Source organism: Orycteropus afer, unplaced genomic scaffold (genome assembly GCF_000298275.1).
Source record: "Orycteropus afer afer isolate SDZICR_OR568_19922 unplaced genomic scaffold, OryAfe1.0 scaffold00101, whole genome shotgun sequence".
In the NCBI taxonomy this organism is placed as follows: Eukaryota; Metazoa; Chordata; class Mammalia; order Tubulidentata; family Orycteropodidae; genus Orycteropus; species Orycteropus afer.
In genome coordinates, this window is record NW_006921688.1 from 7,128,827 (window position 1) to 7,144,226 (window position 15,400).

General features: G+C 39.7%; 1 protein-coding gene across 1 annotated transcript in view; it reads left to right on the forward strand.

Moving 5' to 3' along the window:
* Positions 1-15,400, forward strand: part of CCDC170 (coiled-coil domain containing 170) — a 153,997-nt gene that overhangs the window by 76,468 nt on the left and 62,129 nt on the right. Inside the window, exon 5 of the mRNA XM_007943229.1 lies at positions 124-309. Coding sequence (XP_007941420.1) covers positions 124-309 — 186 coding nt within the window. The remainder of the gene's footprint in view (positions 1-123; positions 310-15,400) is intronic.

Here is a 15,400-nt window from a genome sequence, read left to right on the forward strand (position 1 = left end):
AGGGGTAGTATTTTTATTGTTTTAATATGATAATATAGTCATCGGGGTATAGATAGACATTTTCTTAGAGAAAAGGGCCTGAAATTCATTTTTATAGGATAGCTATAATTGCTTTCTCTGCAGCTTCGAGAGCTGTGCAAGGAAAATGCATCTGCAAAAGGACGAATTGTTACTCTTGAAGAGACCATAAATGTCCATGAGATGGAGGCAAAGGCTAGCAGAGAGACCATTGTGAGGCTGGCTGAAGAAGTAAACAGGCAGCAGGAAAAAAGTGCCTCCTGTCTTGACGAGAAAGACAAGCGGAGCCAGGTACATATGTATGTGAAGTGTGCGTGGGCATCTGTGGTCACATTTATGAAGCAGAAATTGATAAACGGATGTAAGACAAGCACACGAGGACAATCGGCCACAGTTTCTAAAGGCACGCTCTGGGGATGGCCTGCCATTCTGTGACCTCAATAGGCTATTTGGTAATTTTTTTTTGGCTAATTAGAATAAAAGGAAATACAAAATAGTTAAAATTAAAGAACTCGTAGAGAATATGCCTTACTTTAGTCAAATTACGAGGATGTTTTCTACAATTTAAATTTTTGAATAAACAGGTATTCCATTCACAAGGTACGAGATCCCACATGCGCCCAGAGGTATACAATTAAAAATCTTCGTCCAATCCCACTCTCCCAACCAGTCCTTTGCTCTCCTCAGAGCCAACCTTTGTTTAACAGTTGCTTTTACAGGCAGTCCCCAGGTTACCACTGAGATCCGGTCCTAACTGTGTCTTTGAGAATTTGTAGGTTGGTCGGAACAAGTACATAGGGTTCTTAGCCTTATTTTGGTACAAGAAAATACTCGAAGTCTTTGTAAAGATTTAAAAGCTGCCTGTGAAGCAAGTGAAGGAGATTGTGATGAATAATTTGTGGCCAGGGGTTGGTTCAGTCTTCTCAAAAAAACAAAAACCAACCTCACTGCTGTTGAGTTGGATCTGACTCATAGCGACCCCTCCTTGGGTTTCCGAGGCAGTATTGCTATGGAAGTAGATTGACCAACCTTCCTTCTGAGGGGTGGCTGGTGGGTTTGAACCACCAGCCTTCTGGTTAGCAGCCAAATGCCTTAGGCCCTATGCCACCAAATTTATATAACATTAAAGGTCAAGTAGAGGCTCTGGTGGCATAGGGCCTAAGGCATTTGACTGTTAACCAGAAGGTTGGTGATTCAAACCCACAGGCCACTCTGTGGATGGAAGGCTGGGCAGTCTACTTCCATAAAAATTTACCACCCGAGAAACCCAAAGGGGGTTGCTATGTAATGGAATCAACTAGATGGCAGTGAGTTTGGTTTTTCAGTAGAGGAGTTGTCAGTAAATCAGATGTTCATAACCCAGGGACTACCTGTTTACCTTTAGAGAACAATTCTGCACATGCATATACATATAGGAGTCCCTGGATGGTACACATGGTTCACACACTTGCTGATAACTGAAAGGTTGGCAGTTCGAGTCCATCTAGACACACCTCAGAAGAAAGGCCTAGTGGTCTTCTCAAAAATCAGCAATTGAAAACCCTGTGGAGCACAGTGCTGCTCTGACACACGTGAGGTCACCGTGAGTCGGGATTAATATGCATGAGCCACATTTTGACACAAATGACACACATGTTATATGTCATTTGCAAACTGTACAACCCTCTAATGCATTAGTTTCCTATGCACATTATATGTATGTCTACATTATTTACGTGGGCACGTTATTTGCAAAAAACATGGTACATACGCCTTTCGATCATTTTTAACACGAATGATAACATACTCTACACACTATTATAAACAAGGCATCTGTGAATAATCTTGTATCTTTCTCATGTGTCAGTATATATCAGTAAAACAAGATCCTAGATGGAGACTTGCTGTTTCAAAGGGTATGGGTCTTGTAATTTTGAGGGACATTGCCAAAAGGAAGTGATTTTTAATTATGGATTTTATTTTGACAATCGATTTCTTGATGTTTTCAAATTGCTAGAACCCACTTGAACATTAAAATTAATATTATATATTTGTAAACCCTATGTTGTTGTTGTTAGGTGCCATCAAATCAGCTCCAACTTGTAGCGACCCCATGTATAACAGAATGAAACACTGCCTGGTCATGCACCATCCTCACAATCCTGGCTACACCTAAGCCCATCATTGCAGCCACTGTGTCAATCCATCTCATCCCTTTTTTGCTAATCCTCCACTTCACCAAGCATGATATCTGTATCCAGGGAATGGTCCCTTCTGACAACATGACCAAAGTTGTTGTTATTATGTGCCGTTGAGTCGGACCTGACTCACAGCAACCCCTCCTTGGGTTTCCAAGGCAGTATCACTATGGAAGTAGATTGCCCCATCTTTCAAAGTAGATGAGATGAAGTCTGGCCATTCTTGCTTCCAAGGAGCGTTCAGGCTGCACTTCTTCCAGGGCAGATTTGTTAGTTCTTCTGGCAGACCATGGTACTTTCAGTATTCTTTGCTAACACTACAACTAAAAAGCATCAACTCTTCTTTGATCTTCCTTATTCATTGTCCAGCTCTCACATGCATATGAGGTGATTGAAAATACGATGGTTTGGGTTAGCTGTACTTAGTCTTCAAAGAGACATCTTTGCTCTTTGGCACTTTAAAGAGGTCTTTTGCAGCTGATTTATCCAGTGCTACATGACATCTAGTTTCTTGACTATTGCTTCCATTGGTGTTGATTTTAGATCCAAGTGATCAGAAATCTTTGACAGCTTCAATCTTTTCTTCATTTATCATGATGCTGCTGTAGTCCAGTTGTGAGGAGTTTTGTTTTCATTGTATTCAGGTGTAATCCATACTGCAGACTATAGTCTTTAATCTTCATCAGTCAGTGCTTCAAGTCATCTTCACTTTCAGCAAGGAAGGTTGTATCATCTTCATATTGCAGGTTGTTAATGAGTCTTCCTCCAATCCTGATGCCACGTTCTTCTTCATATAGTCCAGCTTCTCAGATTATTTGCTCATATACAGATTAAATAATTATGGTGAAGGGATACAACCCTGACACACATACTTTCTGATTTTAAACCATTTGGTATCCCCTTGTTCTGTCTGAATGACAACCTCCTGGTCTTTGTACAGTTCCTCATGAGCACAACAAAGTGTTCTGGAATTCCCATTTTTCTCAGTGTTATCCATAATTTGTTATGATCCACACAGTCAAATGCTTTTGCATAGTCAATAAAACACAAAGAAACATCTTTCTCTATTCTTTGCTTTCAGCCAAGATCCATCTGACATCAGCAATGATATTCCTCATTCTACATCCTTTTCTGAATCCAGCTTGCATTTCTGGCAGTTCTCTGTCAATATATTGCTGCAACCATTTAAAAATTATCTTCAGTAAACTTTTAGTTGCATGTGATATTAACTATATTGTTAGATAATTTCCACATTCTCTTGTCACCTTTCTTTGGAATGGGTACAAATATGGATCTCTTCCAGTCACTTGGCCAGGTAGTTGTCTTCCAAATTTCTTGGAATTGATGAGTAAGTGCCTCCAGAACAGCATCTGTTGAAACATTTCAATGGGAAGTCCATCAATTCCCAGAGTCTTTTTTTTTTTTTCCCAATACCATTGGTTCTTGATCATATGCCACCTCTTGAAATAGATGAACATTGACCAATTCTTTTTTGTACAGTGACCCTATATTTTCCTTCCATCTTCTTTTGATGCTTCCTGCATCATTCAATATTTTGTCCATAGAATCTTTCAATATTGTAACTTAAGGCTTGAATTTTTTCTTCAGTTCTTTCACCTTGAGCAATGCCAAACGTTTTCTTCCTTTTCGGTTTTCTAACTCCAGATCTTTGCACATTTCATTCTAATAATTGACTTTGTCTTCTTGAGCTGCTCTTTGAAATCTTCTGTTCAGCCCTTTTATCTTGTTATTTCTTCCATATGCTTTAGCTACTCTCCATTCAAAAGCAAGTTTCAGAGCCTCTTCTGACAACAATTTTGGTCTTTTCTTCCTTTCCTGTCCTTTTAATGACCTTTGATTTCTTCATGGATGATATTCTTGATGCCATCCCACAATTTATCTGGTTTTTGGTCATTGGTGTTCACTTTGTCAAATCTCTTCTTCAGATGGTCTCTAAATTCAGATGGGATACAATCAAGGTCATATTTCAGCTGTTATGGACTTGTTTCAGTTGTCTTCAGTTTTAACTTGAACTTGCAAATGAACAATTGATGGTCAGCTCCTGACCTTGTTTTGCCTGAAGATAGTCAGCTTTTCCATTGCCTCTTTCCACAGATGTAGTTGATCTGATTCCTGTGTATTCCATTTGATGAGGTCCATGTGTATAGCCACTGTTTATGTTGTTGAAAAAAGGTATTTGTGAGTGGAGTTCCGGCGAGACGGTGGAATAGACACACAAACTACACAGACTCTCTTCAGTAAATAAAAGGGGAACCCATTTACACAGATACAGAAGATAATCCTGGATCCCTGAGCTTTGAAAGGGAGGATACAGAAGTGGACTAAACTCCAACTAGTAGAAGAACCTTCATGAAAATACCAAAAATGATACATACAGAGCTGCGGTCTGTCAGCGATACTGACAGCATGGACAGCTTGGATATTACCAAGTGGTGTTAGGACCTAAGAATTAACCTAAAAATCACCCCTGCTAGCCAGGGACTGCACAAAGGACTGCTATGGTGGCTGGTGAATAAAAGGGGAAGCAGCAAAGAGGGAGATGGGTTGAGCTGTGGCATTTTGGCTGTATGGAGGGTGCAGCCATTTTGAATGTTTATAAATGGTTTGATCATTTTGGATATTTAAAGCAACAGCCTTCTCTCAGATCCCAGGAACCTAAGAATAGGCTCTACTTGCCGGGGACCACAAGGACATTCTGGACACGAACGACTGGAAAGGTGCGATATTCCCCTTGTTACTCTTATAACCCCACATCTTCTTAGTGAACAGAGGTGCAGTCATCCCTCACTACCACCCACCTTCTGGGCTGGTAGGAATTCCATCCCAGTCTGTGTGCTCCAACGGATCCTGGGTGCCCTGCCCTGTTCTGCCCAGATTTCTTTCCTTTTTTTTTTTTTTCAGTTTGTTTGTTTTTGTCTGTTTTATAATTATTCTTCTTCTATTTTTCATGTCCTTTTTATTATTATTCTTTCTTCCTCTCTTCTCAGGTTCTAGTTTTCAGCTTTTTCTCTCTTCTCTGTTCTTGGTTCCCTTTTTTTTGTTGTTGTTCTTGTGGTTCTCCCCATTCCTTGTTTTTCTTTTTGCATTTTCCCCATTTTTTTCCATTATTCTCTTACTCTGCCTCTTTCTCTTATTGCCCCCTCTCCAGATATTGTGGGTTTTTTCTATTTTTGGTGATTGTTCCTGTATGTTTATGCAGTGTGTTTTTGTCCACTTGCTTTTACTTTTTTGATGTTTTTTCAATAGTTGTTTTTGTCTAACTGAGTGGGAGACAGCAGCTGTGCCCATACGACACAATCACACCCACATCTCCTGCTGCTCCAGTTACTGTGTGAGAGCCACCACTTCCCTCTCCATCAAATGGCTAATGATAAATGACCATCAAAAGGAGCCTCACGCTTAACTGCTCTTCACAAACAGTTAACAGAGATCTAAATACAACAACATCACAATGTCTTGGAGTCAACAGACCATCGCAGTCCACACAAAGAAGTAAGATAAAGTGGTAGAAAAAGGGAGCAGGATACAGACCCAGAACACATCCCTGAGGAAGAAGCAGCATTGGAACTCCCTGATAAGGAATTCAAAAGAATTATATTTAGGTATCTTCAAAAGATTGAGAAACAGATGAGGGAAAACACTGACAAAATTAAGGAAAATGGACAAAACCCTAGAACAATTTCAGAAAAAAATACAAGAACAAAATGATAAAATAAATGAAAAATTAGAAATGATACAAAATCTACAGGTAGAAATCTAGAAGACTAATACTAAATTTTCAGAAATAGATAACACATTGAAAGGGCAAAGGAGTAGAATTTGAATCAATGCAAGACAGAATTAATGAGATTGAAGGCAAATACCTTAATACTTCTTTGGAAAGGGATCAATCAAAAAAAAAGATCAAAACAAAATTAAGAATGCCTAAGGTTCATGTTGGATACCATCAAAAGAAGTAACCTATATGTAATGGGAATTCCAGAACAGGAAGAGAAAAACAAAACCACAGAGAAAATTGTTCAAGATCTGTTGGAAGAGAACTTTCCTGATATGATGAAAGATGAGAATATATCCATTCAGGAAGTCCAATGAACCCCAAACAGGATAGACCTCAAAAGAAAATCACCAAGACATATCATCATCAAACTGATCAAAACCAAAGACAAAAGGTATTTGCAATGAATAAGTCATTGTTGTTGTTGTTATGTGCCGTCGAGTTGGACCCGACTCATAGAGACTCCTCCTTGGGTTTCTTAGGCAGTATCACTATGGGAGTAGATTGCTCAACCGTCCTTCTGAGAAGTGGCTGGTGGGTTTGAACCACCAGTCTTCTGGTTAGCTGTCACATGCCTTAGGCATTATGCTACCAGAGCTCCAGAATAAGTCATTGGTCTTGCAAAATTCTATCATGTGATCTCTGGTGTCATTTCCATCACCAAGGCCACATTTTCCAGCTACCTGTTATTCTTCTTTGTTTCCAACTTTTGTGCATAACTTTTCCATGAGTTGAATCAACTTGATAGCAGCTATCTGTCTGTCTGCCTGCCTGCCTGCCTATCTATCTCTCCATCCATATATTCATCTGTTCATCCATCTATCTATCTAAAGGAGATGGAGTCTAAGAGTCTAAGTTCAGGTAATGACTGAACTCTCTAAGTGGTGAAGGCCCAATGCTGTCGCACAGATGGTGGAGGGTGTGGAACTGGGTGTAAAAGTCTTCATCTTTTAGAGAACCTCCTTTGGGTCTTCCATGTCTACCATGACATCACTGCCAATCTGAAGTCATATGGGAGGTTGAAGCATGACAGTGATGAACAATATTTATAAAAATTCATATGTTCCTTCTAATTCCCTACATCACAAAATTCTTCTCACAGTTTTTTTTTCTTCTCCTGACACATTTTAGCTTTATGGAGAGAGCAAATCTAGTGTCAGACAGATGTATACTTAAATCTGAGTCGTCTTTAGAAAATTACTTAACCTGTGTAAGCCTCAATGGCTTCTCTGTGCCAACTTTGCAGAATTATGGTAAGAATGAAATGAATCAGTGTATTATTTTCATAACCCAGTGCCTGACCTATGAAAGCCACTCAGGGAATGGAGCTACTGTTATAATTGAGAATCTTCGTATAAATGAACCTGAGGGTTGTAATTTGATGACATTGGTGATACTACTAATAGTAAGTAGTGGTTTCTAGGTATTGTTGTGTAGTGTTGAGTCGATTCTGACACTTAGTGATGCTATATGGCAGAGTAGAACTATCTCGTGGGGTTTCCTAGGCTGAAAGCTTTATGGAAGCAGATTGCCATGTCTTTTCTACTGCAGACCCACCGGTGTGTTCAAACCACTGACCTTTCATTAGCTGCTGAGAGCTTAACCGCTGCACCACCAGGGCTCATTCCAAGTATTAAATAGTGTAAATAGCGACAGACCTGGCACATTTAGACTGTATATTCTTTACAGAAGTGAACACTATATAACTGAAAAATTTAATAAAGTAGCTCAGTTATTCAAACAGTACATTCCATAAATTTTGAGTTTGTAATGATACAATGTACTCCAACAAACAATTTGTCTAAGTTGTCCTTTGGTCTTTGGTGGCAGAGAGAGGCACCCAGAGAGCACAGGGCATCATTTCGCACCTACCACTTTGCCTCATCCACATGATCAGCGGCCTGGAGCTTTTTAAGGAGGAAGTCTTCCAACTTGTGTGTACATACCTTTGTTGTTGTTGTTGTTATGGGCCATTGAGTTGGACCCGACTCATAGCGACCCCTCCTTGGGTTTCCGAGGCGGTATCACTATGGAAGTAGATTGCCCAACCTTCCTTCCGAGGAGTGGGTTGATCTGATTCCTGGTGGGTTTGAACCACCAGCCTTCTGGTTAGCAGTCAAATGCCTTAGGCACTATGCTACCAGAGCTCCCGTGTACATACCTGGTGTGTGTGATAAGGGATTTGCCAAGGTGGGTAAAAGAACTCAGTCCTGTTTAGGAGACTCCTTAACTTCTTTAAAGTATGAGAGTAAAGGTCTATGTAAAAGTTACCTTTTCTGTGGGAATTTTTAACTCCTTTTGATAATAAATGATCAGATACTGTAACAATCATTGTTATTAAGTACTTCCCAGAAATAATCAACAAAGTGACATTTTTTGCTTCCTTTTTAGGACTTTAAAGAGGTCTTTCCTAGCAGATTTGCCCAAGGGAAATCATCATTTGATTTCTTGTCTCTTGGAGGTGATACTGAGTTTGACTGCCAGTCTCTTTAGTTAATGCACGTTCTTTCTCTGCAGTTAAGTAAGGTCTCTATAGAATCATGATAGAGGTGATTCCTTTCTCCACTAACTTTTTACCTGGGAATGTTAGCATCAATCAAAGCTTGCCGGGATTAACTATTGCATCAGTCAGCAGCTGAGCACTTAACCACTGCACCACTGAGGCTCCATAACTTTTACATCAGGGGTAGCAAATTGGTAATATTCTAATTTTTTTAAATCATTTTTTCCCCTTATTATCTGGAATTCTTCTGTAAAGAAAAGTTTTTATTTTCTCTTCCTTTTTATTTATTTATTTATTTACTTGGTTACAATCAGTTACTCTTTTTTGATGCTCAAAACCCACCATATTTAGCCAGTACAAGCCTTTCAAGTTGGCCTCTGACCTTGTAACATGATTCCATTAGTCTTTCAATACTTCTTTGGTTTGTGGCAGAAGACATCTCAGGCTCACTTGCCACTTTCATGCCACAGAACTGAAATCAGCCAATTTTCTAAGTAGCTTTGGCTCCTCTTCCTGGGGAATGGTATTTAGAAACCAAGATTTAGGTCTTGGGTGTGCTCATTGCAATGGGGATGCCATTTCTCTCATCCTTTCATTGACAGAGCTAGAAATAGATTTTTAATCATAAATTCAATTGGTATTTTAAATTGAAAGTGACATTTTAGGATTTTTCTAGATATCTTGTTTTACATTAGTGTTGTTTGTATCCTTATAATAATGATATATTTACTCATTTGCTTTGTCTTACAATATCCATAAACGTATTTCAAAATTATACCATTAATATTTTACCTGTAAGTTTGAGACCCTCAGATTTTTGTTTTTTACATATTATGCTATCGGCAATAATACGACAGTCGTCAGCATTTACTGAGCACTTACTGTTAGCGCAGCCATTGTGCTCAATGCTCAGAGAGATTGTGCATTTTGCTCAAGTTCACACAACTATTAAATGCAAAGCTGGGACTTGGCCTTGGGCTGTTACATTATCGTGTCTTTATTACTAGTTCCCTTTACATGGATGTTCACAGCTACATGCTACATACAAGTCATGTCAGGAATTATTCGTTGGTCAGCGGAGCCACAACAACCAATAGCTGTGCAGATTTCCTCAGTGAATGAGTGACTTTTCATTTAGGTGTAAATACAAAAAAAAAAAAAAAGACAATCTCAAAACCAGGTGTGAATACTAGTTGTTAAATTATCAAGGCTGGCAAATGAAGACAAATCCCATATTTCTCTATAAAAGCGTATTTCTGGAGGCTGTTGCCAGCAGGAAATGAGTAAGAAAATGTGTTGTAATAGCACATTATAAAACCCAGAAGGTATTCTTTTACTTATGTAAGTGTCTTCACTTGTTAATGACAGTTTAGACTGCATACACATTCCCTTTGGGATGAAATTTATGCCAAACTAATAAAAATTGCAAAAAAAAAAAGAAAAAGGGGTCATAAAAAACTTGAGGTCTTTAATAAAGTGCTCATTCATGGGATTATGACTCCAAGGATTTACTACTGAAAAGTCCTGTCAAGTGGCTTCACTGACCCATTAGTGACCACAGGAGGAGTCTTCATAATGCTTTCTAAAGCTCTGTTTTTGAGGTAGGAAACTTACTTTATTGGTGAAGGCCAGAGCACTGCAGAAGGCCGCAAGCTGTTTCTGCCAACTCAGCTTTTCTGATTTTTTAAATGATTTTATTTAATATAGGCGCTCTGGTGGCCTAGAGCCTAAGGCATTTGATTGCTAACCAGAAAGCTGGTGGTTCAAAACCACCAGCCACTCCTTGGAAGGGAGATTGGACAATCTACTTCTGTATGGATATAGCCTCAGAAACCCAAGGAGGGGTTGCAATGAATTGAATCGACTCAATGGTAATGAGTTTGGTTTTTGGTTTTTATTGAACTTATTCTATGAAAATTTCACAAATAAAAATCCAAGTGATTTTATGTATGTTATGGATTGAATTGTTTGTGTGTCTCTCCCCATCCCAAAATATGTGTTGCAAATCCTAACCTCTATGCTTGTGTTTTAACCCCATTTGGAATGGGTTGTCTTTGTTATGTGAATGAGGCATGATTAGTGTAGAGCTGTCTTAACTCAACCTCTTTTGAGATATAAAAGACATTAAATAAGTGAGAGAAGCACACATGGGGAAGAGAAATTTATTCTCTCATAGTTTAGGAGGCTAGAACCCCACAAACTCAGGGTACTGGGTCTAGGGGAAGGCTTTCTGTCTCTGTGGGCTCTGTGGGAAGGTCCTGATCTCTTCTGAGCTTCTGCTCCTGGGAGATCTTCGTACGGCTTGGCATGAGTTCTTCCTTGTCAGTGCTCTGGATGCTCCGGAACTTCCTTGGTTCTTGTCTGTCCTCACATGGCATCCATCTTCCCTGGGTTGTGCTGGCTTCCGCATCTAATCTGCTCTTTTTATAACTCAGAAGTGATTAGGTTTAGAGCACACCTGCAGTAGTTAAGGTTGTATTTCAATTTGGCTGGGCAGTGGTTTTGACTGGCTTTGCAACTAGATGTAGTTATTCCCCATAATAAGATTGTAATCACCTCCATGGTGGAATCTGTTGTGAACAGCTAAGTAGTTGCCTTTGGGGTGTGGCCTGCTTCCAGTATATAAGGAGAAGCTTCGAGGAAAGTCTCTAGCTTTTGACGCATTTGGCTCCTGCCATTGGCCGAGTCTTCATACCCAGTTCCTGCACTTGAACCAGCAGCCTGCTGTGCTGCTTGCTGACCTTGGCATTGCTCATGGACTTGAACCTGCCATGTTGCCTGCTGGTCTTGGGATTGTGCCCTTTCACCTGCAGGCCTTGGGTTTGTCAGCTTCAGCAGCCAGCAGCTGCCTGAGTTAAGAATGCCTCCAGCTCCCCTGGGCAAATCCAAGGCTGAGGGGCTTTTACCCAGCCTCTAGAGCCAGCACTCTGAGTTTGGACATCTGGCCTCTTAAACTGTAAGAGGATAACTTCCTGCATGTTAAGCCATCCACTTGTGGTGTTCCTGTTATAGCCATACTAGAGAACCAAGACAATACTCTACACTGATATGGCCTCATTAATGTAACAACCCCGCCCCCCTCAAAAACAAACAAACAAACAAAAAAACCCCAAAGGAGTTGCTGTAAAGTCCGTCCCAACTCCTGATGACCTCACATTAGTCAGACTAGAGATGCACTCCCCAAGGATTTCAATGGCTGTTATCTTTTGGGAGTAGATTACCAAGGCTTTCCTCAAAAGGACTTCTGTGTGGATTTGAACCACCAACCTTGCCATAGAACCACAAACCTATTACTCTAACCTAAGTTCTACGACTCTAGAGCTTAACAGTTTGCATCACTCAGGGACTCTAAACAGGATTACATCACAGGTACAAAAGTTAGGATCCCAATGCATATTTTCAGAGGACACAATTCTGTCCATGATACTACCTTTCAAGCCTTGGAAGCCATCTTCTCTGGCTTTCTAAGTGTTTTCTTCTGGCTAAACAGCCCCAATCTCCCAAACTTTCCTTATTTTAACCTTTCTTTTTACTGTCTGTGAGGTTGTGGGAGTTCTAATCCCTGGATGAGGAATTAAAATAAATACTGAAATAACATCTGTTCATATTACAAAAAATTCAAACTGTCTAGAAGTCTCTAAAATAAAAATTTAAAACCCTCTCTCCTCCCATGAGGAGCCCTGGTGGTATGCGGTGGTTGAAGGGCTTGGCTGGTAACTGAAAAGTTGGCAGTTCAAATCCACCACCTGCTCTACCAGAGACAGATGGGGCAGTCGCTTCCATTAAGAGTATAGCCTAAGAAACTCTCTGAGAAAGTTCTACTCTGTCCTGTAGGATCACTACGAGTTGGAATCGACCCAGTGACAGTGGGTTTTTTGGTTCTTTTCCCATGCTTCACCCCTTGTCTCATTCTTACAAAATAAACTATTTTAACCATTTCTGTTTTTCAGTTCTTCTTATAATTACAATTAAGATTTTAAAGTAATATATTTCTATTCCTGACTCATCAATTTTAGATAGTATTTTTGTACTTTATACTATGAAACATGAAAAATTTTATTCCCTTCTCTACTTTCCAGTTTTTATTATATTATTATATTTACGTTATAACTGTCACAAAGTTCTAAAACTATAAGTAAGACTTTTATGCTTTGTCTTTAGATTAATTCTGAAAACTGGAAATCAACCTAAACAGCATTTTGAAACTATGATTATATAAATAATTTTTTATCGTGGATCTGATCTGAACATGTGATTCTGAGCCCGTTCCATTTTGCCAGTTTCCTCTTAAAATCCTGGGTGGGAACTGTGCACGGTCCTCCTGACTCAGTGTGACAGCACAAGGGAGGGTGTGTGAGTACTGCGGGAAGCCCAAGAATACATTGGTCTGAATCCACTATTGAATTCTATTGAGTCCATCGATAACTAAGACTTTCAACCCAAATGTGAATTTTAATAATTCATTAAGGTTGATGATTCCAGTGAGAAAGCTCAGGTTTGGGGGAGGTCTTCCTAATTTGAAAGTAAAATGCTGCCCTGAAACTTCCACTCCGTTAGACCATGGGTGTGAGCAGAAAAAGCCCAGTGTTCCTCATGACAGCCATTCAATTATTTGAAGGCATCTACAGGACAAACGGGAGCTCTGGTAGCATAGTGCCTAAGGCACTTGACTGCTAACCAGAAGGCTAGTAGTTCAAACCCACCAGCCACTCCTCAGAAGGAAGGTTGGGCAATCTACTTCTGTAGTGATACTGCCTCGGAAACCCAAGGAGGGGTCGCTATGAGTCAAGGCTGACTTGATGGCACATAACAACAACACCAACACGGGACAAACGTTCCAATTCTTCCAGCATTTCTTCCTTCGATATGTTTTCAAGACTTGCATCATTCTCATCTCTCAACTCTAAATGGATATAAGACATTGTTTTTCAAGTTATCTGTGGGGAAGGATAACTTTTTCTTGATGTCTAATCCATTGCTGACCAATATTTTACAAAATACAGTAAAAATGAATGAATAGAACACACTTGTTACAAAACACATATGAAGGACAAACCTGAACTTTCAGATATTTGATGCCAAATACCTAATACTAAGTTTCAATAGATATAATCAGAATGAAAATGGGGAACAAAGAATCATACACCATGTGTGCATTCTCTTTGACAGCATGTTATAGAAAAGATTGATATGGAGAATCACTGTTACAGTCATAGTATTTTGTTGCTCTGCAATCGTATCTGAACAAAAAGTTATGAGTAAAATTTTCCTGCATTAAACCCTAAATGCACACGTTGAACAAGCACTGCTTGCACCAATATTTAACATTTTGTTATGACGGTGAGCTTGCGTCTTGCTTGTGAACTCAGCTTGGTTGGATGGGTGACAGTAGTGCTTGCAGGGAACAGTGTATATTAAACTGTACACAATAAAAAATATGTTTTGCTTTTAAAACACTTATAGCAGAGAACCTAAATTATAGGGGTTTGTTGAGACTAGAAAAGAGATTTTTAATGCAATTGCAGTAAGCTCAAGATACTTATTTGTAACTTTTATCTAAAATGAAACAAATGTTGTGTTTTCAAAATTCATCTTTGATCCTACATCAGTGGAGAGTCTATCAATTTGTCCCTACTCATAGCGACCCTTCCTGGGGTTTCTGAGGTGGTATCTCTACAGAAGTAGATGGTCCAATCTTTCTTCTGAGGAGTGGCTGGTGGGTTTGAACTGTCAGCCTTCTGGTTAGCAGTCAAATGCCTTAGGCACTATGCCACCAGAGTGCCCTGTAAAAATATAATTAAATTTAAAGGATCTTTTGATGGAAGAAATGAATTCTAGATTTTATACATATTTTACTTTTGGATGATAGTTGGCCCACTAACCGTAAGATATCATGTGTTTTAGTGTGTTTTGATTTGTACTTCAAGTCAAGCCACATGCCACTTACCATGTGAGTTCAACAAAACTTTGATGGATTCATAGCTTGTCCGATCATGAGCTTGAGTGTTACATTGATGTCAAATCACTATAGAAATTACTAAAGTCTTATCCTTATTTTCTGAATATTTTGTTGGGACTTGAAGGAATTATAGGAGGGGCACCAGTATGCAAATCACATTTTAAATATCCCTGCTCTAGTTGTCTTTTCTCTAAATTGATGTTTGATTCCCAGAACTGAATGCCAATCACCAAGCTTTGTTGTTGTTGTTAGGTGCCGTCGAGTCGGCTCCAACTCATAGCAACAGGATGAAACACTGCCCGGTCCCACGCCATCCTCACAGTCCTTGCTTGCTGTGCCTGAGGCTTGGTTAGTGCAAGGGAAATACAGCAGGTTACGACCTCCCTCGTTCTAATACTTCACTTCTAGTGCAGCCTGAGTTGTGTCTGTGTGTTCATTTCACTGTTGACTCATTTAACATTTTAAATGGATTACAGCTTCTGGGGTGTTTTCATGGCTACCACTGTTTTGTCTTCCTTCCATTTCTCCCCCTAGCTATAATTCCTCTCTCCAGAGATAATCGGTATTAGTAGTTGCTGTGCGTATTGGTAGAGATATTCTTTTTCTAAACCCAAAACTAACACCATTGCTGCTGTGTTGATTCTGATGCATAGTGACCCGTAGGACAGACTAGAACTGCCCCACAGGATTTTCAAGGCTGAAATCAAGACTGCCAGGGGAGGGGCTGGTGGGTTCAGGGTTCGGTTAGCAGTGAAGCGCTTATACTAGACACACTGTTCATCACCTTGCTTTGTTCACTGACTATCTTGGAGAGTCTTCCAAATCAGAATATAAAAAGCTTCCTCATTTCTTTATGGGATGGACACTGGGAGGAGGTAACTATGGGGAGGAAGTGGGAGGGGAGCTGCTGCATTGTAAATTTTGGTCAATGACATGAGACAAAGTAT